Source organism: Arachis ipaensis, chromosome B3 (assembly GCF_059453495.1).
Source record: "Arachis ipaensis isolate K30076 ecotype BB chromosome B3, ASM5945349v1, whole genome shotgun sequence".
Lineage (NCBI taxonomy): Eukaryota > Viridiplantae > Streptophyta > Magnoliopsida > Fabales > Fabaceae > Arachis > Arachis ipaensis.
This window is the reverse complement of record NC_142438.1, coordinates 5,170,908-5,195,756: the sequence shown is the minus strand read 5'-3', so window position 1 is coordinate 5,195,756 and position 24,849 is coordinate 5,170,908. Positions and strand designations below refer to the sequence as shown.

Genomic DNA, 24,849 nt, shown 5'->3' with positions numbered 1-24,849 from the left:
AATAATATTATGCATATCCCGTTTACACTGTAAACGAGATAAAGGCATTACACACCACGTATACAAACGTGATACGACCACGTCGTCTTGTGCGTTATCTCGTTTATAGTGTAAACGAGATACATGTAGTATTATTTCGTTTGCACTGGAAACAAAACAAAAAATACAATACATTTTCATAAAAATGCTAGAAATAATTTATTTCAGTAGATAAAATATTTATTTTATTTATTTTAAAAAATCCACAAAATCGTCGATATATTACTAATTGATTTTTTAGTAAATCTGTCGAGAAATTCAATAATATCCAACTAATTTTTTATAGTGTTAATTTCTTGTTCAAATGATACACTCAACTCAATTTTTTTCCAGATATCAATTATTTACTTGCGTGAACACTCAAAATGGTATAACAGAATAATTTTCTTTTGGTATATGATTACACCAGGGATCATCGTTAAGTCTATACCTTTTTATATTAGTCACAGAACATATCCAAGAGCATGTGCCATGGTGCATGCTTTTTGCCGATGATATTATCTTTATGGGAGAGTCAAGGGAAGATCTAAATAAGAAGTTGGATTTATGGAGAGAAGCTCTAGAAGTGTATGATCTGCGTCGTAGCAAGACGAAATATATGAAATGTAAGTTCGACCGCCAAATGGAAAACCTTAATACAGAGGTGAAGATTGGAGAAGATATCCTATGAAAAGTTAAAAGTTTTAACTATCTTGGGTGCATCATACAGGATAATTGAGAGATTGAACATGATGTAAATCTTAGGATCCAAGCAGGTTGGTCAAAATGACAGAGTGCGTCTGGTTTTATACGTGACAAAAAAATTGTCTTTAAAACTTAAAGGTAAATTCTATTGCACTACTATCAGACTGGCTATCCTTTATGATACAGAGTGTTGGGTAGCCAAAAAGGAGTACGAATATAAATTAAGTGTGGCAGAGATGAAGATGTTGAGATAGATGAGTGGTCATACGTGATTGGACAGAATAAGAAACAAAAATATAAGAGAGAGAGTTGGAGTAGTATATATTGTGAAAAAGATCGATAGAGCACCCAGTTAAAATGATAGATGAAATGGAAGATGGATAAGAGATCAAAGATAAAGAAAGACTTAGGAAAATCATCTATGAAGTGGTCAAATTTACATGTAAACGATCTTTTTATATTCATAATACGTGATAAAATTTAATGATATTATTTAATCTATGTAACCGATACTACCTAATAGGATAAAACTTTTGTTGTTGTTGTTGTTATTAATTACTTACTCGCATGCTTCCTCATATCGATAATGAAGTTAATGGGATTTACACGTAAATGATTAAGCATTTTCTAAGTATCATTTACTAAAAGCAAAATTATTACTTTGTTCATATTTTGTACTAATAAACTTATAAACAGTTAAACACTTAAAGATGGTGCTACGGTACTGAAGTAAATTTTTTTTTAGTACCTGTTGAATTATGAGGTGTCAATAAGGTGAGTTGAACACGTCGTACTGTTTTACTTGCAATTACAGATAAGGAATGAAGGAGTAGCTGCGGATACAGGATTGTGTCAGTTTGTGTTAAATTAATTACTTAATAAAGTATATTAATTTAGAAGCATGAACACATGATTAAGAAAGATAATATTTTTGTATGTTTTTTGTTGTTAATGGGTATGGGCATGTCGTTTCTTTTTTAGGTGGGCTGTTGTGAGAATCTGTGGTTTTGGACAAAAAATTATTTTGGGTTGTGATAATAATAATAATAATAATAGAAAATTTCACTCTCATCTTTTAAGAGATGTTAAAATAATATTTTCCTCTCCTCTATTTATAAAATGTACATTATTCTCTCTTATCACTTTTAAAAAACTCCCTTTTTAATCCATTTTAAATTTTTGTGTTAAGTAACGTTAATTTTATCCATTTTTCAAGAAAAAATAAGTTATTTTTTACAAAAATACTCTTTAGCAAAAAATTTATTTTTTTGTCATTAAATTTACTTACTAAAATACCGTTTAATAAATTATTTTTTATTAATTAAATTATATTTTTATCAAAATATTTTTAAAAAATTAATAATTAAATGATTTTTTTAAGATACCTTTCAATAAATTTTAATTATTAAATAATAATTTTATCAAAATATTTGTTAAAAATTACTTTTATATTTTATTATTTTATTATTAATTTTCTGATATCAATATATATTATTTTAACATTAGATAAAAAAAAATTACCACTATTAATATATATAACAGTTAATATATATTAATATAAAAAAATAATCTTACCAAGATATATTTTTATTTATGATTATTGGATTAAATATCTGAGTATAAAGCATTTAAAGTTTAGGATCTAAAATTTAGAGTCATGTAATTAGAGTTTAGTTATTAGAATTTACATTAGATGAATTGACTAACCTTAAACCCACAACTAAGATCCTAAACACTTGACCTAAGAATTGACTTAGCAAACATTAGATGAATTTCTAATTTTCTTGGTGCAATTACGGTACCTAAATATAAATTGTATAATTTAGTAAATCGCATCCTACGCCATCAAAAAAGTTTAATTCAAATTTTATAATAATGATAACTGTAACATCCTAATTATTAAAATGTTACGTTTTCGACTGTGCCACTCTGATGATTCGAGTATTACGACGACTTTTAAAATATTTAATACTAAAATAGGAGTCTGTTTAAAACTTAAAACCGTATTTTTTCAAAGACCTTTTACTTAAAAACATAAATCCATACTCACAACCTATTTACAATAATACTTACAAAATACATATATACATATATATAATATTATTGATTTACAAACATTTCATATCAAATTCTATCCCTCTTACAAAGAATAAAAATATCTAATGTTAATCATAACAAATAAAATATTTTATTTATGATATGTACAAAATATTACAATAGATTTATTATTATTTACTATTATCATAAAGAATATAATGTTTTTAAATATATTATTTATTATCGATCTAAGTCTAATATATGCCTCCCAATTTTTTAATTCTATTTTTCGCAAACTACATCTTTAATAAAAATAAATTGTTTTTCTAAAGTAAAAATATGAAAAAAAAAAGATAAAATATAAAAAAAGTATGAAATTTTTTATTAGGTATTTTCTAACGTAAAAATATAAAAAAATAATCAATTAACTAAATTTGTTTACGTAACTATTTAAAAAAATAACTTTTAAATATCTATTATTCAATATCTTATTTCAGTTATTATTTTATATCATAAAATTTAAATTCCAAACCCTAAATTATAAATCCTACTAATCTAAAACGATAAATCCTAAAACATAATTTCTAGACCTTACACCCTCAAAGTTAAACCATAGTTGCTCAACTCTAAACTCTAAATTCTTTCTCATCAACTATAAACTCTAAATCTTGAAATTCAAATTATCAACCCTAAATTGTAAATCTAAATCCTAATTATCAACCCTAAATTGTAAATCTAAATCCTAATTTCTAAACTGTAAATCCTAATGACTAAACTCTAATTACATGACTCTAAATCCTAGATCTTAAACCTTAAATGCTTCACACTCAGATATTTAATCTGATAACCATAAATAAAAAAATCTTGGTAAGATTATTTTTCGATATGAAGATATATTAATTGTTATACATATTAATAGTGGTAATATTTTTTTATTTAATGTTAAAATAATATATATTGATATTGAAAAATTAAAAGTAAAATATAAAAGTAAATTTTAATGAAAATTTTGGTAAAATAAAAATTTAATAATTAAAAAATTATTGAAAGGTATCTTAAAAAAATAATTTAATTATTAAATTTTTTAAAAATATTTTGATAAAAATATAATTTAATTAATAAAAAATAATTTATTGAACGGTATTTTAGTAAGCAAAATTTAATAATAAAAAAATAATTTTTTTAAAAAAATGGATAAAATTAACATTAGTTAACACAAAAAATTTAAAATTGATTAAAGAAAAAACTTTTTAAAAGTTATAAGAAAGAGAATGTACATTTTATAAATAAAAAAAATACCATTTTAACATTTCTTATAAAAAAGTGGAGTGAAATTTATTATTATTATTATTATTATTATTATTATTATTATTATTATTATTATTATTATTATTATTATTATTATTATTATTATTATTATTATCATCATCGCAACGAAAAATAGTTTTTTGTTCAAAGCTACGGATTCTCACAACAGCCTACCTTAAAAAGAAAGGTTTAATTATTTTACAGGTCCTGTAGTTTCACCGAATTTTCAATTAGGTTTCTATATTTTTTTTCTTTTCAATTGGGTTCTTGTACGTTAATTTTTTTTTCAATTAAATCCCTGTTAACGTTTAATGTCACAAAAAACGTTAGTAAATTGTGAAATGACTTAATTACCCCTATCTTCCACCTATAAACACTCTATGTTTCTGACTTATCCGAGGTTTCTCTTCTTCTCCATTTTTCATTTCCAGATTTCATCTTCCACAAACCTATAACTCAAAGTCAAAGAACCTCTCTTAATAAAAAGCTCAATTAACTATTAATTTGAATTTTTTTTATTTCAGTTTTGTACTTAAATATATTTAGTGTTTAATTTGTACAAAAAAAAAAAAATTGCATCATCATCAACATCGTTCACCGTCCATACGCGAACCAAAACCAATCAAAGAGCAAAACCACCCAAACCATAAAAAGTTTTAAATCCACGCACCCAATTTAAAATCCACAACTTCAACCAAACACAACCATATACATCATACACCAATTGATATCCGGTTATCACTAATCCAGAAACAAAATACCTGAAACTGTTCATCACTACCTTATACCTAACAGCCATCAACCATCACTCAAACACAAACAGATCCTCAACCTTCATAAAAAAACAGGAGCAGATTGCAAAAAAAAAATTAGAACAGTTTTTTCTGTAGTAAATAAATCAATTCTTGATAAATAAAAAATGTGTTGACAAAAAAAAAAAACTTTTTCTTCGCTGAAATAGAACCTCCATCAGTGGTGTCGTCTGTCTTTCTGTTCTGATCTCTCTTTACCGAAAGCTTTTTCTGCATACAGCAGCACCACGGCCCTTCTCTCACTTTTCTATGCCGCTCCTCTGACTTCTTGCTCTTAACACCATTCACCGTTGCCATTCTTCTTCTTTTTAGCCGCTTCAACCACCATCACCATCGTCTCTTTCTCTTTCTAAAAAAAAAATAAATAATAAATAAAAGAATTTACTGAGTTTAAAAAAAAAAAGAACAAAATAAAATTTACTCTGTGACCAGAAGCTTGCATGCACAGCTGGCGTTGTCTCTGATTTCTTGTTCTTCATCTATGCTGTTTGCCAGAAACAGAGCAGAAAATATGCTTTCTTCTTCGTCACCTCTTCTTTCTTCTCACTGTCATCCTCTGGGTCGTCACTGTCACCATCACTGGCGAACTCCTCCTTACTCCTCGCCAGTGATCTGAGATTCTGCTGCCATCTCTGTCTCTTTCACCGGCGAAGTCTTCTTCTCAATCGCCAGTGACATCTCCCTTCTTCTTTGGGATAAAGTGAAAGGGGTGTTTTGGGTATTTTGAATAAATACATGTTTGTTCAGCTAACCACTCCAATCAAATAATAAGAATATTCGTGTAATAAGAATATTCGTTTTTAACCAAGAATATTCTGTTATCTTAAACGTTATACTCACAGCAGGGACTTAATTGAAAAAAAAATTAACGTATAGGGACCCAATTAAAAAAAAAAGTATAAAAACCTAATTAAAAATTTGGTAAAATTATAGAAATCTGCAGAGTAATTAAACAAAAAAGAAACGAAATGCTCATACCCATTAACAACAAAAATAGACAAAAATATTATCTTTTTTAATAATGTGTTCATGCTTCTAAATTAATCTACTTTGTTAAGTAATTAATTTAACAGAAACTGACACACTCCTACACCCACTGCTACTCCCTTAGTTCTTATCTGCAATTGCAAGTAAACAGTACCACGCGTTCAACTCACCTTATTGACACCTCACTTCAGCAGATACTGAAAAAAAAATTTTCTTCAGTAGCACAGCCCAAACAGTTAAACACAATTTATAAATATATTTTTTTGTCAATAATGGGCCAAAGTAAGGTCCAGTTAAGGCCCAAAACGGCCCGCCGCATAAGGCTCCCTAACCCGCAACTCCTTCCTCTCAGCCACCACTGCCGTTTCACTCAGCTCAGCTTCCACTCTTCTTCTTCTTCTTCTTCCAATGGAGTCAGTGTTATTTGGCTTCAGAGAAGAACCAAACCTAGAAAAAGACACCGCAAAAACATCGTCAAGTGCACTAAGATTGGTCCCCTGGTTGAGCTGGGAAGAATGGATTTTCGTCAAAAACTCTCTCTTCTCCGATTCCCCTCACTCTGTTTCCGAAGCTCTCAACAGAGTAACTAACTAACATTCTCTTCTCCGAAACTTCTTCAACCGTTTTGTAACTAACTTTTGCTATGTATCTTTCGGTGTTTGCTCTGTTTCTCAGATATCGGCGTGGCGAAGCCGCGGTTGCTTGCCAGTTGTCGTCGAAGTCACAGCTTCCATCGTTGAAATCCAGCAGAAGGATCCATACTTTAGGTAAATCCTCAGCACGTTTCCAATTTTTAATGCATTTGTTTTAGTGAAATATTTTTTTTTTTGGAAAAATTGTTACAAGACTTATTTGAAGATTGTGATTTTTTTTTTCATGTAGAGCGGATCAATCTGATGAAGCTTCTCTCTCGGAGGAGTTGCTTTCTATGCTTTATTGCATGGCAATCGTCAGGTCAGCTTCTATTTTAATTAATTTTGGAATATACAGTTACACACTAGAATTAGGGTTCAATTTAGTATTTTTCTTATTTTTATTTTTAGATATCAGTTTATCTCATAAAATGTTTTATACTGTGATGAATCAAATTGATTCATAGAATCCTTGAGGAGCTAATTTTGTATGTTTTTCAATGACTGGTTTCAGCATTTACTCTTTAATTTTGTTTCAGTGATAAATTTAAATGACAGTTTCCTATATGCTTTTTTTTTTTTTTTTTTTTTTAATGTATTTATATAAGGTTAGTGAATTGTGGTGTTGAGAAAACACGCAAGAAGGAATTGGTTTCAATTGCTGAGGCTGCTGAGGCAATTGGTATTCCGCGCATGCTCATTGATATTCGCCATGGTAAACAAGTATTCTTCTCTCTACATGTTGTTTATTCCTTGGTTTTTGTTTTTGTAATCATAGGATGAGTGAAACGCGGTCTTCCAAATGTGGTGTTGAACAAGCTTCAAATATTGTCTTGTTTTAATGTGGTAATGCATTTCCACTTACTTGTTGCTGTGACCGCAAATGCAGAGGGATCACATCGTGACCTTCCATCACTCAAGGTTGTTCGAAGTGCCTCTGTTAAGGTAAGGTTCATGTTAGTCTCCGTCTTGTCATTCCCTTCACTTATTGCATTATCTTTTATAGGGCACAATTCAACTAGATGGAGATATGTTCATAGGGCACAATTCAACTAGATGTTCTTTACCAAGGATTTTTGGTTTTGTTTGAAGATATTTGATTTTGGGGGTTTTGGGGGCGATGGCATGCTAATGGCACAGAAAGATTGAAAGCATTAATGGGGTTTAACTCTTTCACTGGTTGGGTTGGATGGTTGGGCCTTGACAGAATTGTTTTTTCGTTCTTTTAAAAGGGGCTCCGAGCCTTGAACTGTAGGCTGTTCTTTTATTGGTCTTGTGCACTTGACTGCCCTTACGGACTGAATATTTCCTTCACAGTTAGTATGTATAGTTCCATCCTGCAAACTTGTATGATGTTTTGCTGATAATTTCAGGCACTTGATTGGTTAAAGTCTTATTACTGGGAGCCGCAGAGCAAAGAAATTCCTTTTCAGGGTGTAGGAAATGCAAAGGTAAAAAAAGAAATCAAGTCTAAGATTCGTGAATTAGCCATCTGCCTGAAAGACAATGGGAGTTCCCATTCTAGCACTTCATTGGGAAAACGTGTGTAAGCTTTATTTGTTTTCATCATACAGCGATTTTCAATGTCTTCTACTCTTCTTTGTTCTAAGTAAAAATCTTCCTAGGATTAATCTAATTCTCTTGTATTTTTTCGTGCCTGGTGTTTTATTCATGCACAAGGAACTTGTCCTGGTAGGAAAGTATGTGATTCATTTAAAGTTGAAAGCTTAGTTTGAAACTGTGACGGTTTAAAGTTGCTTGCCCTATTATTTTATGGAGGCTGCATTTGCCTTGAATAGCAATTAGCATATGTTTGGCCTCTTTGATTTTGTTTTTCCCCCTTCATAAATTTATTCATCATGAATTCCAAAATGCTGACCCAACTTCTTCACTCATCAAGCTGGCATCAAGAATAAGAAAATGTTTTCGAAATCTAGAAACAAGTGCTGTCTATATTCCTTTGTTTTTCTTTTCCCGGGAGTTTTACATACTTTCCATATAAATGGTGATTGAATTGTACTTTTTGTTCCTCAATTATTATATGACTACATATTTTATCCAGCATGCGAAGTAGGTGTAATATACTTGACAATGCTCAATAATGTCTAATACATGATGCAGTGTCTTGTTAGGACTAATGAAGAATTGCTGCTACATAAGTATCATTCCATATTTCTGGCTCAGTATGCTTTCACCTAATTCCTAATGGAAATATTTGATTTAGTTTTGACATGTGGGAAATATTTTATCTGTAGTTTGTTGTAGTTGCCTAGTTTGGATTGAGATTTGTGTGTAATAATTAATACCTTTGTGCTGGCAAATGTTCTGTTTGGAATATTCTGAATTTCTGATAGAGTATTTTTTCTTTTAAAGGGGTGAAGCATGGTGAATTGCTTTTTGGGCGTAACAAGCATTTGGCTCTTGTGGTTGGCAAGAGCCAAAAATCACGATCTGGAGGTGGTTTAATATTCTTACTATATGATATATTGTTTACACGTTTTGTTCTGTATGCCTTTTTTATATGTTTTCATGCAAGAAGAAAACTATCTAGAGTTGGAGGCAGTACATCACAAAAAAATTGTTTCTTTAATTGAAATTAAAGTGATTTCTTATGATAGTGTAACTTCAGTTATTGTTGATGTAAAGGGTATTCAAGCACTAATCAACCTCATACTTTTTCAGGCTCAAAGAAACAGATTGCAAAGTCCTTGAAATCCATTCTTCGGCTATATTCAACCTTCTCCTCAGAGATTGTACATGTGCTGCTGGAGTATTTGTTGAAATTTTTAAGCTCCTCAGGGTTCAAAGAAAATGCAGATGATGCAACTGTTGATCTAACTGCTGAGAATATATTGTCTGATTGGAATCTTATCATAGTCAAATTGTGGAACAAGGAACCAGAATTACTCCTGAACCTTCTTAACGTTGTTCTTGATATGATTGAGACTCAGGAAGATATGAAATGTGAAGGAGGTAAGTGGCAGTTTTTTATGTACAATAATAATTGTTTAGTACTGTTGGAGATGTATTTGTTGCATGCTTTTCCCTGTAATGCGTTGCATTTAAGCATTCAATCTCTGATACTTTCTATGGCTTTTGTACTGCACTACAATGGTTTTTTCCTCCTTAAGAAAAGGTGTTTTATTTAAGCATTTTGGTTCATGATTTTATTTTCTTTGTGGCATGACTTTTATGTCCTTTGTTTGCAGTGTCTTACCAACGTCATCATCTTTCTTCTTTGTTTGCATGGCTTGTTGGAATTCTCTGCAAAACCCCTTCTGCAGCATCAAAAATGCCTAAAGGAGTTTTGGTTGAACTTCTTCGAAAATGTCTTCTAGTATCACGACTCTGCAACAAGCAGCTTATGGATTCAGCCCTTTATCTTGCAGTACTGATGGATGATACCTCTTTGTTGGATAGAGTTAGAAAGGTTTCTACTATTTGTTTGTCCAATTTAGAAATTTCTGATGATGATAACTCTTTATTGAATTCAAAGAATATATCCCAATTTGAGGAATGTATACATGAAGCAGCTAGAAAGCTAGAGTCAGTTAAACAACAGATTATGAAGAAGAAAAATCCAATGGCTATGGATTGCGAGACTAAAAAACCACAAGTGTGGACTCTGGCAAAGTCATGGAACCCATGTCCTATCGGCATGTTGCCTCGCGCTGCCGGTTCTTCTGGTTTTCTCCCTGTTCTTGACAATATTAACCAAAACCAAAATCAAAATCAAGTATCCGAAAGGGAAGACAGTTGGAAACTTATCAAACACGGTGCCAAGAGAGATGCCACTTTAGACCTTAAGCTACTTGATAACTCAACTGTTAAAAAGATGAGGGAGACCCAAGAGGAAATTGGTGAATTGAACAATGTAGTGCAAACAGAAGAGGATGAAGGGTGGCTTATGGTAGATGGAGTTTGGAAGAGAGTTATGGAAGAAGAGCTACAAGCCATTAAATCAGAAGTAAGGATTTTATTTTAACTTATGCTTCCTGTTTAGTCTTTGTCAAGCTTTAATTTATGTGATGTTATGTTATGGTCTATTATTATTATTCATTTATTTAAAGTATTCACTAAAATTTTTATTTAGAAGGGGTGGGTTATCTTTTTCCCCCTTTATAAACGAAAAAAGAAAATGGGCAATCAGGCATAGCATATTGTACCTTTTTATTTTACCTCCAATTTCATTTGTGGGAACTGCATCCACAATCAAATACACTTTGAAAACAATCCCGTAATTTGGTAGAGAAAATCCCGCAGGGGCGACCTGAGAACACATGATATGAGCAATGTAAGCTCAGATCAAACCACAGTCATGTACTCTGATGTTTTTTTTTTTTTTCTGTTACTGTCATTGTTTGGTACAATTACAAACCAATTTGTTTAAATAAAAAATATAGAAAGTGTTTCGAGTAATTTAGAAATACTGATGTTTCAATAGTTTTAGCCATTAATTTCAATCATAAAATATATACATAATCGAGATTAATGGCTAAAACCGAACTAGGAATGTACCAACTGATGACAGTCACAAGTAAAAAAGAACAAGAGAATATATGATTGCCTGTTATAATCTGAAACCCTTGAACCTCATGTGGTCTCAGGACGACCCTGTAGAACACCCCTACCTCCACATCTATTAGATACTTGTGTTTGATGAAATTGGACCATTGAATATTCATTCAATCATGTTATACCAATGTGATGATTCTATGCAACATGATTCAGTGGCTATATTTATATAGCCTCAAACTTGGTACTTCTTGGCTTATATTACATATTTACATGTACTACAACCAAGTACTTATGTGTTTAGCTTCGTGAAGTAGGGACAGGGCATGTTCCAGTTTCTGTGAGAGTACAACTTTGTACTACAGCTTCCCGTTATTATTTGTACTGCAACATGAAAATTTGGAAAAAAAAAAAAAAGAAAACCCATTAAAATCAGCAAAATGAATGTCAATGTGTTACATAATTTTTTTTTAAAAATATCCTTGTTTCTTACACAGATTTAATTGTAAAAAAAATTGTATATTAAAGAAGTATGTTTTTTTTTGGGCATGTAGTAAAGAAGTGTAGAATCGAGAATTATTCTGGGGTTGATGGGTCATGGTCATGGGTCCAATATGAGCTGTGTAACGTGAAACTTGAAATACCATAAATCGTAGCGACCCCCCCCCCCCTTCTCTCTCTCCCTTCTCTCTCTCTCTCTCTCTCTCTCTCTCTCTCTTCCTTCGTTATTTTTCTTCTCTTCTCTTATATTCTAATTTAGGTCTACAAAATTAGCAAAAAAGTTTGTAGAAAAAAACTATGGGAAAATGAAGAAAAAACATATCTATCTTAGTTAACTCTACAACTCGTAAGATAGCACTTAACGAAACTATTTATTATATTTTTATGAATTTAGCTAACATATGTCTTGAAACATATTAAGATTATTATTAATAAAAAATTTTACATTTTTTATTTTAATAAATATATTAAAAATTTAAAATTAAATTTTTATAATGATTTTTAATTAATAATGAATAAACTATTATTTCTATCGATAGAAGTTGAAAACGCTAACGAATCTATCCACAGAAGAAAAAAATTACCAAATGTATCCATTAATAATGATATCTGTGTATCAAAATTATCCAATCGTTAATTTGGCGTTGACTATGTTCGTGATCCTCCCTACGTGGCACATTACAGCGTTACGTGGTTTAGGAGTCTTCATACATGAAAATTGTGATTTATTTTGTATTAAAATATAAATGGTAGTTATCTACCAAAAAAAAATATAAATGATAGTTAAAAAATTATTTAAAAAAATAAGCGCGTTTCACAAAACAAAGGTTAGAATCGTAGGAGAGACAAATTGTTCTTTTTCTTCACTCAAACATTACATCCCATCCATTTCTGTGTAGGTTAGCTGCAGACGATAATCACCTAAATCTACTAACTTCAGCTTCAATATTTCCTAATTTCATGAGCATCTTCACCTCAGCCTCAAGAACATTTTCGTGCATCTTTCTTTTTGAAAAAGCTCTCCTCAAACCCTCCTACTGATCTTCGATTTCGTCTACCTATACAAAGTAGCTGCAGTCTGAAGTCTATCAATGGCAGAAAAACTTAGATCGGAAATATATTCACTTCGAATAAAACAAAATGTACAAAGGGTATATCTTCCATTTGGGACAGCGGACAAATCACCTCCTATGATTTATTGCCATCTCCGACTGCAATAAAGTCACATCCAACCCACGGAAGCATCTCCCATTGAACTTTTTATCATGCACCAGCTTTAAAATTGAGTTTCTAGATACACTACAACTCCCATTCAAAGATGGGGTAAAGAATCTACGCCTTGATATTGGAATATCTTCGAAAAATTTTGTTAATCTAAGGCTAGGGTTCGTGTTTGAGATGAAAAAAGTTTTAAATTTAAAAAATTTTAGGATTTAGGGTTCATTATAACGGTCACACAGCTCATCAGGTCACATATGAAGACCCTCTAAGCCATGTAACGCCATAATGTGCCACGTAGGGAGAGTCATTAACGGAGTCAACGTCTGAATAACGATTGAATAGTTTCGATAAGCAGATGTTATTGTTGATGGATACATTTGATAATTTCTTTTTTCTATGGTAAATTTGTCAGCATTTTTAATTTTTATGAATAAAAATAGTAATTTACTCATTACTGATTTTATCATATATATTTGAAATATATGTTAGTTTAATTCTATTTTATTTAATACATAAAAATTATAAATGAAACAAAAATTGAGGCCTTGGTATCAAGCTAAATTCGAACAAGTGATTATTACGAGGATTAACATGCATTCTTTGCATTGCACGAGACCCAAAAGAAAAACAGTGTCAGTATATATGAGAGTAAAACCAAGTTATTAGTACTTAGTAATAGTAATAAACATAGAATAACCTATGATACGCATTCAGAGGAAAAGAGAAGCTTGTGAAGTTGCCCTTTCCTACCACCTTTAACTACACTTCCATAATTTTCTAATTCCCCTCCAACCCTTGACTTAAAATTGTTGTCTTTCCTAGGTGTAAAAAAATTAAAAATAATAATAATAATATATTATGATGCTGCCATCTCTTGTATTCTTTTGCCTTTCAAGCACTCTCTCCACTAACCATCACTTCTTTAACCTTTTAATCCTTTGAATCACACTTAGTTTTTTCAAAGAAAAGATCCAGAAAGGAACATGCACTGTGACCTACGGCTTCTGACAATTCTGTGGTCTTATTCTAAAATAATACGCACTTCCAATAAAGAACAATCATGTAAATATGCGTTATTTATTTTTTATTTTCTTTATTACATCAATAATCAATATTAGTATGATGAAAATAATAATAAAAGTAAATACCATTTTCGGTCCCTAACCATTTGTCCAATGAACTTTTCATCCCCTAAGAAATCTAAACACTCAAATCGGTTCCTATCTATTTTTATATATGTCCTTGATTAGGGACCGAAAAGGGCATTTACTCAAAGTAAATAGAGACTGGAATGTACATATATCAAAGTAAATAGGAACCGATTTGGATATTTAGATTTCTTAGGGGAAGAGAAATCTATCGAACAAATAGTTAGGGACCGAAAATGGCATTTACTCTAATAATAATTATTAGATGTATGGATGGATGAAATATTGTTTTTTCTTTTCACCTTACTCTATTCAATAAATTGAATCATAATCACAACTTTAATAGTATAAAATGGAGATAAAGTTATGTTAACTTAATATGTGTATGTAAGTAATTATTTAATTTAAAAAATGGAGATAAAGTATGTTATAAAAACTATGTATATTGATTTGGATGAATGGGACCTTTTTGACAGAAAAAGAGTGGTGAATAAGAAATCCAAGTAATAAGAAATCCATGACTTTAGGTGCAAAATGAAATTCATGATATATGTATATAGATTAAAGGTATTGTCCTTTGCATGTGAAATTTCATCATTATTTGGCTGAGATTCGGTGGTGAATTTTTCATGTATATTGATGAGACGCTCCTTAGCAGGAAGCACCTATCATTCATATTACTTTATTAAGGTAGAAACATCAAACTCACAACCCCACCAACAATTTTTCCTTTTAAATTTATTTTAAAAATAAATTAAAAAAAAAGAAAGGAATAAAACAAGGAAAAAGACTGATTTATTTCGGCTAATTTTTTTATATATGAATAATTTTAACGTAAAATACGAAAATATTTAATTATTTTAGTATTTTATAATATTATGATAACAACAGACGTTTTATAATAAAATATTTTTTAATTATGAAAAGACAAAATGTCATTAACGCTTTGTAAAAAACTCACAATAGATTATAACACATAATTGAGATTATTTTTAGAAAATTCACTCTTAATAATTTAATATTAAAAAGATTAAAGTATCGTTTTTGTCCCCAACGTTTGGAGTAAATCTTATTTGTGTCTCTAACATTTAAATCGTCCTATTTGTATCCCTAACGTTTGTAAAAGTGATTCAATATTATTCTGCCGTCAATTACACATCATGAACATTTTAGTTTGAGTTTTAAAAATTTCTTCTTGAAGTTAGAATACAAATGTCTGAGATAGAATTAATGATCTACTCCGAAAAATAGCTCATCAAATGTTGAAACTAATTCCTACAACATTTACGTAATTCACTTTTATAAGGACATAATTTAATCAAAACACAAATAGTGGATATAATATTAAAATCGAACACATCCAAGTGGGACCTAATTGAGAATGAATACATCTAAGTGAAAATAATTGAAAAATATAATCTAATTTGTTAGTATAATTGATAGTAGGATAACATTGAATCATTTTTATAAACGTTAAGGATACAAATAAGACGATTTAAACATTAGGGACACAAATAGGACTTATCCCAAATGTTGGAGATAAAAACGATACTTTACTCGTATTAAAAAAATCGTTTGTTTCATTGCCCACTAATGAGCAATTCCCTTAAAAGGATGATATATTTATTAAAATGTTGATGAATTATTGATATTAAAATATTCTCTTCAACAGATATTTACTATATGTTATCACATTATTAAAATTATTTAATTAATCAATGCATGAATTACCTAACAAATTAATTACATACGAATATTTGTTGTCTAGTTAGCAATTTAAAACAATATTGTATATACTATACATATAATAATAATAATAATCTTATATATATATGTATTGACACATACATTAGTTGTTAATTCTTAGGTTTACCATCTACCAAAAATAAATGAATAAATATTAGGTTTACCGTTGTGTTCTTTAGCAAGTTGCAAAATATCTTGTAACATGGAACATTCAGGAATAATATAGTACAACTCCTTGTCTAAAAAGAAAAAAGAATAATATAGTACAACTCAATTTCTAAGCTCTTGAAAACTATATATAGGCAATGCTTAATTAGCTCACCAATTCGTTTTTTTTTTCTCTCGCAAAAGAACAAAATATACTTAACTTGCTCAGCAAAAAAATATTTTCATCACTAAAACAAATGCTTAGTCCTTTTTAGTCCACATTAACATCTCTTTTAAAAATCCAAACTTCGTTATGTTCACTCAAAAATTGGAAAGACATCATTATTATAATTACATGTCCTTTTGAATAATAATGTCACTAACAACCTTGAACAGAAGTTTAACGGTGGGGAAAATAATTAATATTTAAATTTTGTTTATATCTCTCTTCACAATAACAACCTTTTGTTTATAAGTCTTAAAATTATTTCAAAGGATGGAAAAAGAAATCATGAAGTAAACACAAATTATCCCATTTTTTAAGTTCCTATAAAACATTAATCGATATAAAATCTAGTTTAGTAAAAATTTTTAAAGATATTTTTGTTTTTATATATTTTATTTTGTATTTAGCAAATTCAAAAGATTATATACTTATATTTTTATTTTGAGAAGTTAAAAATATTTTCAAAATTACCTATTAGTATACTTTTATAGTTTATATTTATCGAAAGTCATAATTTTTTTGATTTATTAAGTATATATATAATTTAATTTTGATACACTATCAGCGTAAAACTATTTTATATATTTTATATATGTATCTAATCATATAATACTATATTAATAAAAATAATTATTTTTTATATTAATCGTATGAATGATTATAAAAAAAAAACAGTTATGATTATATAACAGTATAAAACGTATTACACTGGCCGGCCATGTATAAAAATTAACCTCATATATATATATAATCTTTCAAACCTTCCCTTTTAGTAAATTAATCCAATAATATATAGTTTGCTTTTTGGAGGCATGCATCTTCTCTATCTCTATTTTTTTTTTCATTTTTATTTTAAAAATTTATTAAATTAGTTGACACATGGTGATGATCTTCACATGTTATGCATTTAGATTTGTGCTTTGGTAGCATAAAAGACAAAAACTTTCTCTTCTAAAAAGGAATGCATAGTGGGTCACATGGAGATGGAGATAGGTCATGTGATGCAACATATGTTGTCCATTTTAACACTGCATATATAAGCTGAAACCTGATGAAGATGCTGGTAATATTATTTTGGAATAGAATCTTCTCATTATTGAATATCTATTTGGACCCTTCTGGATTCTTAGGCACTAGTGATAATATATGATCATGTATTTGCATAGAGGATTCCCTGTAGACTTTGACCACCAAACATGATTTTTTTTTATTTTTATTTTGGTTGCTTACGGTATTTTTTAATCCGATAAGTCAAGAATTAATTTGTCGTGGATCTAAACTCTATTTAAAAGTCTGTCACTGATCAATAGGTTGCTGCATGCACAAGGCGGAATTCGAATCTCCGACACTTACTTAAATAGACGAGTGAGTTGACCACTACTCAACCAACCTAAATTAGTTACCAAACATGATTTTTGATTGTGAGATAAAAATCAAAGGCTAATTAGGTTTTGCTTGGGATGCTATATATATTTTTAGAAGACTAGAAAGCCACCATTATTGTGTGTCACTTTCCTCATAATTTTCAAAGTAAGAAAGGAAAGTAGAAAGGAAAGTGATGAATGAATGAATGATATGATTGAATGTGACTCCTTCAACAATGGAATCTAGACATAGCTAGAAGGTTTATATATTTCTGAGATGGATCATCATATATATTATTAGTTGCAAATTTTTAATAATAATAAGATAATGATTACTGTATATTTTATTTAACTTATGTTTTTGTAATAATTATTTATTTGTCATTATTATTATTATATGTTATAATGATAATTATATATTTTTTGTGGTCATCAAAAAATTTTTTATTGACAATATAATTACTGTTAAAACCTTTATTTTAACGACAAAACATAATACGGCTAATGCATGTCTTATTGTCGATAAATAAATTAACAATTATTTTAATTGTCGCTAAAAATAAAATAAACGACCGCTAAAAATATTTTTTTCTAATAATGCTATTAAAAAAATTAAAATCTCTATACTTATCTAATCAAATTACATAATAGAAATATTAGATGATCAATTTTTTTACCAATGAGTTATAGCTCAAATGGCATAATCTCTCCATACTCATTTAAGAGGTCGCGGATTCGAGTCCTATCTTTGGTAAAAAAAAAAAAAAAAAACTTGTGTATTTGCACAAATTTTACATGTTTATTATGCATGATGAGCTGAGTTTTACAATTTAATTTTTTCTTTTTCGAATTCCTCATATTCACATATAGATTCTCAAATTTTATTATCTAAATTATTTATAGAGTGAATAAATATTTTTATATATTCTTTAAATAACATATATACAAAACATTTTGTGTCTTTATTTAAAGAGAATTATGAGGTATATATGTTTGAGAAATGATCACTTTAAATGTGCATAAAAAATGTCAATATATAATATTCCATCAATATATATAATTGAAAACTATAGGAGGTAAGTTGTTATTCTTCATTGAACTCTCTAGGGTCACGGGTATGCTTTGGATTGTTCAAAAAATGAATAATGGTCAGAATGTTCTACCCTATTTACTAGGTACAATTACTATAATACTTACACTTTCTTTCTGTTATGCTCTAATGATCTACACTAGGCAACATTATTGAACTACGTATATTATATATAGTAGCAATAGATGGTTAAAAAAACAAAATTCGAACCTATGAAATACGGACACTTCATTGAATTGTGGTGTCTGCGTGTCAGACACATTTTGGACACAATATTCACCGATATTGGTTCAACATGCGTATCTGTTGTGTCCAACTGTGTCTTAATAAAAAATAAAAAAATTTTCTCCAGACACACCTAGACACACCTAAATATCATCACGTGTCAGCGTGTCCAGTCTTATTCTTAACATATATTCTTAAAATAAATTTAGATATAGCATATATTATTATTTATTAAAACAAAAAATATTTTAAATACTTGATATAATTAAAATAAGATATTAAAAATAATAAAAAAATTTAATTTATATTTTAATATCAATAAAATATTAAAATATCATTACGATTTATCTAAAAAATACTTTATATTTTATATGTATGCGTGTCCCTGTGTTATATAAGATTTTAAAATTCGTGTGTCGGCGTATTCTGTGTCGTGTCGTGTCCCGTGTCCGTATCAGTATCCGTGTATCATAAATTCTAACTTAAGAGTAATTCTAATAGAATATTTGTTGAGTATCACTTTTAATTTTTATAATAATTATTGAATTAATTTAAAAAAAAGACCAACAAAATATTATCACTATATTGATTAAATTGATTAAATAAATATTGTAATATTATTAAATTAAAATAAGATTAAGTATTGAAATAATAAATTTTATATTAAGTTTTAAATTAATTTTTATAATATATAATTTTATAAATATTTATGTAATATTTTGTAGGATTTAAAATTAAATTAAATTAAAATCTAGATTGGAGGTGCTCTAAATATGGTGATCCTCGTGATGATCATCATAACCCAACAATGATCCCCCACAAAAATTCCCTAACAAATTAAAGAAGAAAAAGTAAATTCTTCTCCTCAGAAAATAAAAGAGGACGGTTTGGATATGATAGCTCAAAAAAAGAAAATAACAATAGTGTTTATCTTTTTCTGTGCGACACTTTTCTAACTTTCTTAATTATAAGCTATAAATAAAAAAGCCATGATTTATGTGATAAGGCAGAAAAAAAAAAAAACTTTCTATCCTATCAATCCTTAGTCTTTTATTAGAATATATGATTTGATTCAATTTAATTATATGAAGATTATTTTGAGGTAATAAGAATTTAAAATGAAATGTCAAATAAAAAGTAATAATATTTTACTTTACAAATTCCATCATTATCTATCACTTTAATTAGGGACACGAATTAATATTCAAATATGAAGAAAACCCAACCTTGGACAAAGTAACATATTAGTTGTGAGTTTATTCAAGGGAAAAAAGAAAATGGTGGAAATTTAAATTAAATCGATAATGCTAAAAAAACAAAAAAAAATCAGATTTATCTTATTTAATATTTATTAATTATTATAATAATTAATAAATATTAAATAAAATAAATTTGACTAATTTTAACAAAATTTTTTTAGTTACTAAATATTTTTGAATTAAATTATATTTTTTAGATTTAAAGGGAAAAAAAGGAAGGGACCAACAAATTGAACAATGTCTGACAATAATGGTAATATATAGTGGGCCAAATGGATATAAATAAAAGTAAGTACTTTTTGGAGGATTATCACAACCTTCCAAGTTTCAGTTCCATTTCCATATATAAAAAGTGTGCGTCTTTGCAGGAATATGCAAATTTAAATACTATATCATTCACCTTAATTATTAGCCTAGGAAATTGCACAAGGCATGAGAAATCTTTAATTTTTATCTAATTATTAATTTTTACTCTTTTTTTTTTAAATTACTGATTTATCATTTCTGCGTATACTCTTTTATTTTTTATTTTTATTTTTTTTCATAATCTAACAACTTAGATGGAAATTATTTTGATTATGTATTCACTTTGCCAATGAACATGAACATATAATGGTGATTACATCCAAATGGTGCTGTACAGTAAGAAAATTTGGAGAATCCTATATAAAAATATATATTTTCCCTACTATTGTTTTATTTGATCTGAAAAATAAAAAAGTATAAATAAAAAATAGAAAGGAGCTCATCTCTCAAGAGGCAGCTAATAAATAGTTCATAGGATTTTAGGAAATTTTTTTTTTTAATGTTTGTTACTTTTTTAAAATATTTTTAATATTTAATTTTATTTAATTTTATTATTAATATTTTTTATTCATTTAATTTTTGTTCTTAATATTTTTTATTTGTGTTAAAATTATTTTTAAAAATTTTTAATTTTATCCTTAAAATTTTACATAAAGTTAATGTATAAGAGTAATTTTAACACAAATTAAAAATATTAGAGACAAAATTAACTATGACTAAAAGTTAAAAATATTTTTTTAAAAAATTATAAATATTAAAAACAAAAAATATACTTTATCAAAAAAAAATTTATTATAACTTATTCTAGAAATACTCAAAATTTGTTTTTACCGAACATGGTCATATATGCTTCATAAAGTTAGTAAACAACTGAGATTAAATTAAGAGAAAGAAACAAAAAGTAGTTATAAAAGTCATATTATATTGTCATTATATATGTTCTCTACCTCATAAAAGTTGTAAAACTATTAGTATATTTTCAATTAAAATAAGATGATTACAGATAAATTATTATTTATTTCGGCTATTGTACAGTACATGCATTTAAAATAGGACTAATATAACATGTTTATTTTTTATTTTTGTGAGAGACAAAATAGCTTTATAAGGTTGTGTTTGAATTTTATTTTTTAAAAATTTAAGGATATAGAGAGTAGAGACAATGAAATAAAGAGATATATAGAAACTTAGTTTTAGAAAAAAACATTAAATATAAGAATTTTTCATTTATGAGACAAAAAAATTGTGTCTACTATTTATGCTTGTGCGTCAAAGAATAGTAATAATATACAAACGCAAAAACAAATGATGAAAAATTAAATTTGTTACTTTTAAATCGTAACATATACTAGTTTATATTATGATGTATTATACAGTTGTTATAATTATAGTGGTTATAGCAACTATAAAATTTGTGTAATATTTAAAAAGTATGATTAACATTATGGTCATATCTTTTAATTTAAAAATATAATCAAATAAAATATTAATAATAATGATAACAAATATTATCTTAATTTTAACTATATATGTATTTTTTAAAAATTGTCAAAATTTTATAACCCCTAAAATAATTTTCTTAAAATTCATTATATATTATATATTGAATTTAATTTTGATATATTGTCAGTGTAAAATTGTTTTATACGTGTATTCAGTTACGTAACGTCACATTGACCACGTGAATAATCATTTAAAAGAACAAATATAATTACCCAACCTTATTTTAGTAATTTTTTATCTAAAAGTAATTTTGAGTAGTGTAATCCAAACAATATTTACTTTACTATAATCTATTTTGATATAAAGATTACCAAACATAAATCACTTTAACACAAACTTACTTTTTATCAAAATTAAGTTTGCAAAATCAATTTTATGCAAATTCTCGTTTACAAACTGAAATCCAAACACACACTTAGTTTTAGTCATAGTCAAGATTAAAGTCTTACCCTAAAATCATAATTAGTATGAGAGAGAGAGGAGGGAATTATTCATTTAAATTAAACTAGTATAGCCAGTGAGTGTGAATGTGAGTGTATGTTAGAGAGAGAGAAGAAGAAGAAGAAGAAGAATATTAGTAAGTGTTATTGATAGTAGCTTAGTTATGGCATTCACACTAGAAGAGAGGAGGAGTAGTAACATTGAAGAGGAGGAGAACATGAATAAGATGAAGGTGATGATAATGATGATGGATTCATCATCATCACAAAAGAAGTTACCATCATCATCATCAGTGCCTGCACCATTCCTGACAAAGACATACCAACTAGTTGATGATCCTATGACTGACCACATAGTGTCATGGGGTCATGATGGTCATTCCACATCATCATCATCATCATTTGTTGTTTGGAGACCTCCTGAGTTTGCCAGAGACCTTCTTCCCAACTATTTCAAACACAACAACTTCTCCAGCTTTGTTAGGCAACTCAATACCTATGTATGTCACATCATTCATCTTCTTCATCTTACTCTAGAAGAATTTCAGATATTGTAATTTTAATTATTTTAAATATATATTTTATAATTAACATCATCACCTAAAATTATTAAATATTGATATTTTTATAATACTAAAAAAAATTCATGTTTAAAATATTATATTATAGACAGAAATACTGATATTTTAATTATCTTAGTTATGTTTTCAGTCGTAAATTATATACATAACTAAAATTAACGATTAAAATTACTGAAATATTACTCGAAATTTTTTCTTATATTATATATTAATAAGCATTTTGTGTTGTTGAAGCAGGGATTCAAGAAGGTAGTTGCTGATAGATGGGAATTTGCAAATGAGTATTTCAGAAAAGGAGCAAAACATCTTCTATGTGAAATCCATAGAAGAAAAACCCCTCATCACCATCATCATCATCATCAAGAGAATAATAATGAAGCTCTATGTTGGATTGATTCTTCTACAACTCCTACTACTATTCCTTCTATTCCTACTTCATTATTACTACCTTCTCCTAAATCACCATCATGTTCTTCATTAGGAGGAGGCACTAATAGTGATCATCATCACCATCAACATAATCATATCTTAGCAGCACTTTCTGAGGATAATCAAAGGCTAAGGAGAAAGAACTTGATGCTCTTATCTGAACTAACTCACATGAAGAATCTCTACAATGATATCATCTACTTCATCCAAAACCATCTCAAACCTGCTTCTTCTCCCTCTCATCATAATCAAACATTAACTATTCCAAAGCTGGTGGAGTTGGATTCATCACCAAAGGGTAGTAGAATGATGATGAGTATTAGTGATGATGATGATGATGATGATGATTACAACAATAATAATTGTAGTTCTTCTTCAGTGAAGCTCTTTGGTGTTCCTCTTAGTGGTAAAAAGAGATTACACCCAGATAATATTTTTCAACAAGATTAATCCTTTATTATTAATTAGTTTAGGGTGTACTCTTATGATCATTAATTGTTAATTAGTTTGCTTAATGCATTTTTTTAGACTCTTTTTATGTATAGTAGAGGCTTATGTTTTTTATATAGTGAAAACTCAGGTGAAGTTGATTTCACGTGAAGGTGATACCTGAGAACCGTTAGATGAAAATTTAGTCAACTCAATCAAATCAGTCAAATTATCTAACGTTTTCAGGTGTCAACTTCACGTGACTTCACCTGAGTTTCTACCTTTTTATATTCATATTACTACAATTATTATATATTCACTTCTCCTATATTTTTTGGATTTTTTTTTCTTTTTTTTTAGGTCTAAAATAAAGTAACTTAGCTGAAAAAATTGCAATGACATGTTATTTATGAAATTAAACAATGATTATCTTCTTCATAATTTACCGTCCTTTTTTTTTTCTTTCCACTTTAATTAGAAGATATATTCTCAAGTGTGCACAACATATATTCTAATAGCATGTTAATTTATTATCTAGTTGTTATCTTCTTCTTCTTAAGTTCCATTTGTTTTATTCTTTGTTGACATAATAATCATGTGTAGTATAAACAAAAGAAATAGTTCAAAAATAAAATAAAATATGCAGGTCCAAATTAAATTATATGGATGTGTATATACACTTAAAATTCAGTGAGATGCATAAAGTTGCACGTGGGATTGCATCCATGAGCATATCAAATTAAATATTTAAATGACATAAAAAAAATCCACATTACTTTTGGCTTTTATGTTTGCCACATTATGAATTAGGTTATAGGGTTTAACAAAATGAGACTTGAAAGGAAAACATCAAATTAAAAACTATATTATTCCTTTCACATATACACCAATATAAGTTTGTTCGTCCTTATCTATTATTTTTATCTCGTCCATATTTTCTTTTATGTTGTTTTTAATTATAGGTTTAATTACTTCGTCCATTTTTATAGTTATACTAAATTTTTAATTAGATATTTATATTTTTTTAATTAAATTTCTGTAATTAAATTTTGTAATTAAGTAGGTTTTATCGTGATAAAAATATTAAAATTAACAGAATGTTTCATTAAATGAAATAGAATATTCAGTCAAGTATTTTTTTTTATGACTATTCAGTCAAGTATTAGATATATTCGTTTTGTTTAATTGAATATTTTATTAATTATAATATTTTTGTTATA

General features: G+C 28.1%; 2 protein-coding genes and 1 long non-coding RNA gene across 5 annotated transcripts; 2 read left to right on the top strand and 1 right to left on the bottom strand.

Annotated features, from left to right (window-relative positions):
* Nucleotides 1-6,203: 6,203 nt before the first annotated feature.
* On the top strand, nt 6,204-10,672 carry LOC107629061 (las1-like family protein). 2 transcript variants are annotated; one of them, XM_088508652.1, is made up of 9 exons: nt 6,204-6,449; nt 6,543-6,634; nt 6,750-6,821; nt 7,108-7,214; nt 7,389-7,444; nt 7,873-8,041; nt 8,873-8,956; nt 9,182-9,472; nt 9,709-10,672. In XM_088508652.1, exons 1-9 carry the CDS (start codon nt 6,276-6,278, stop codon nt 10,482-10,484), a joined length of 1,821 nt encoding a protein of 606 aa, XP_088364778.1. In that variant the 5' UTR covers nt 6,204-6,275; the 3' UTR covers nt 10,485-10,672. The 2 variants fall into 2 exon arrangements, with proteins under 2 accessions (XP_088364778.1, XP_016187238.1); XM_016331752.3 differs by having other exon boundaries at nt 6,218-6,449; nt 7,113-7,214.
* LOC107629062 (uncharacterized) lies at nt 9,953-11,208 on the bottom strand. 2 transcript variants are annotated; one of them, XR_015907308.1, is made up of 3 exons: nt 11,067-11,208; nt 10,666-10,769; nt 9,953-10,199 (listed from the first exon to the last, which is right to left on the bottom strand). It is a non-coding gene; the product is annotated as an uncharacterized LOC107629062 (long non-coding RNA). The 2 variants fall into 2 exon arrangements; XR_001617900.3 differs by having other exon boundaries at nt 10,066-10,194; nt 11,067-11,206.
* An 11,058-nt stretch (nt 11,209-22,266) lies between these two features.
* Nucleotides 22,267-23,742, top strand: LOC107634105 (heat stress transcription factor B-4d). Its single transcript, XM_016337679.3, has 2 exons — nt 22,267-22,690; nt 23,009-23,742. The coding sequence occupies exons 1-2, from the start codon at nt 22,355-22,357 to the stop codon at nt 23,648-23,650; spliced, it is 978 nt and encodes a 325-aa protein (XP_016193165.1). The 5' UTR covers nt 22,267-22,354; the 3' UTR covers nt 23,651-23,742.
* The last annotated feature ends 1,107 nt before the right edge of the window (nt 23,743-24,849 follow it).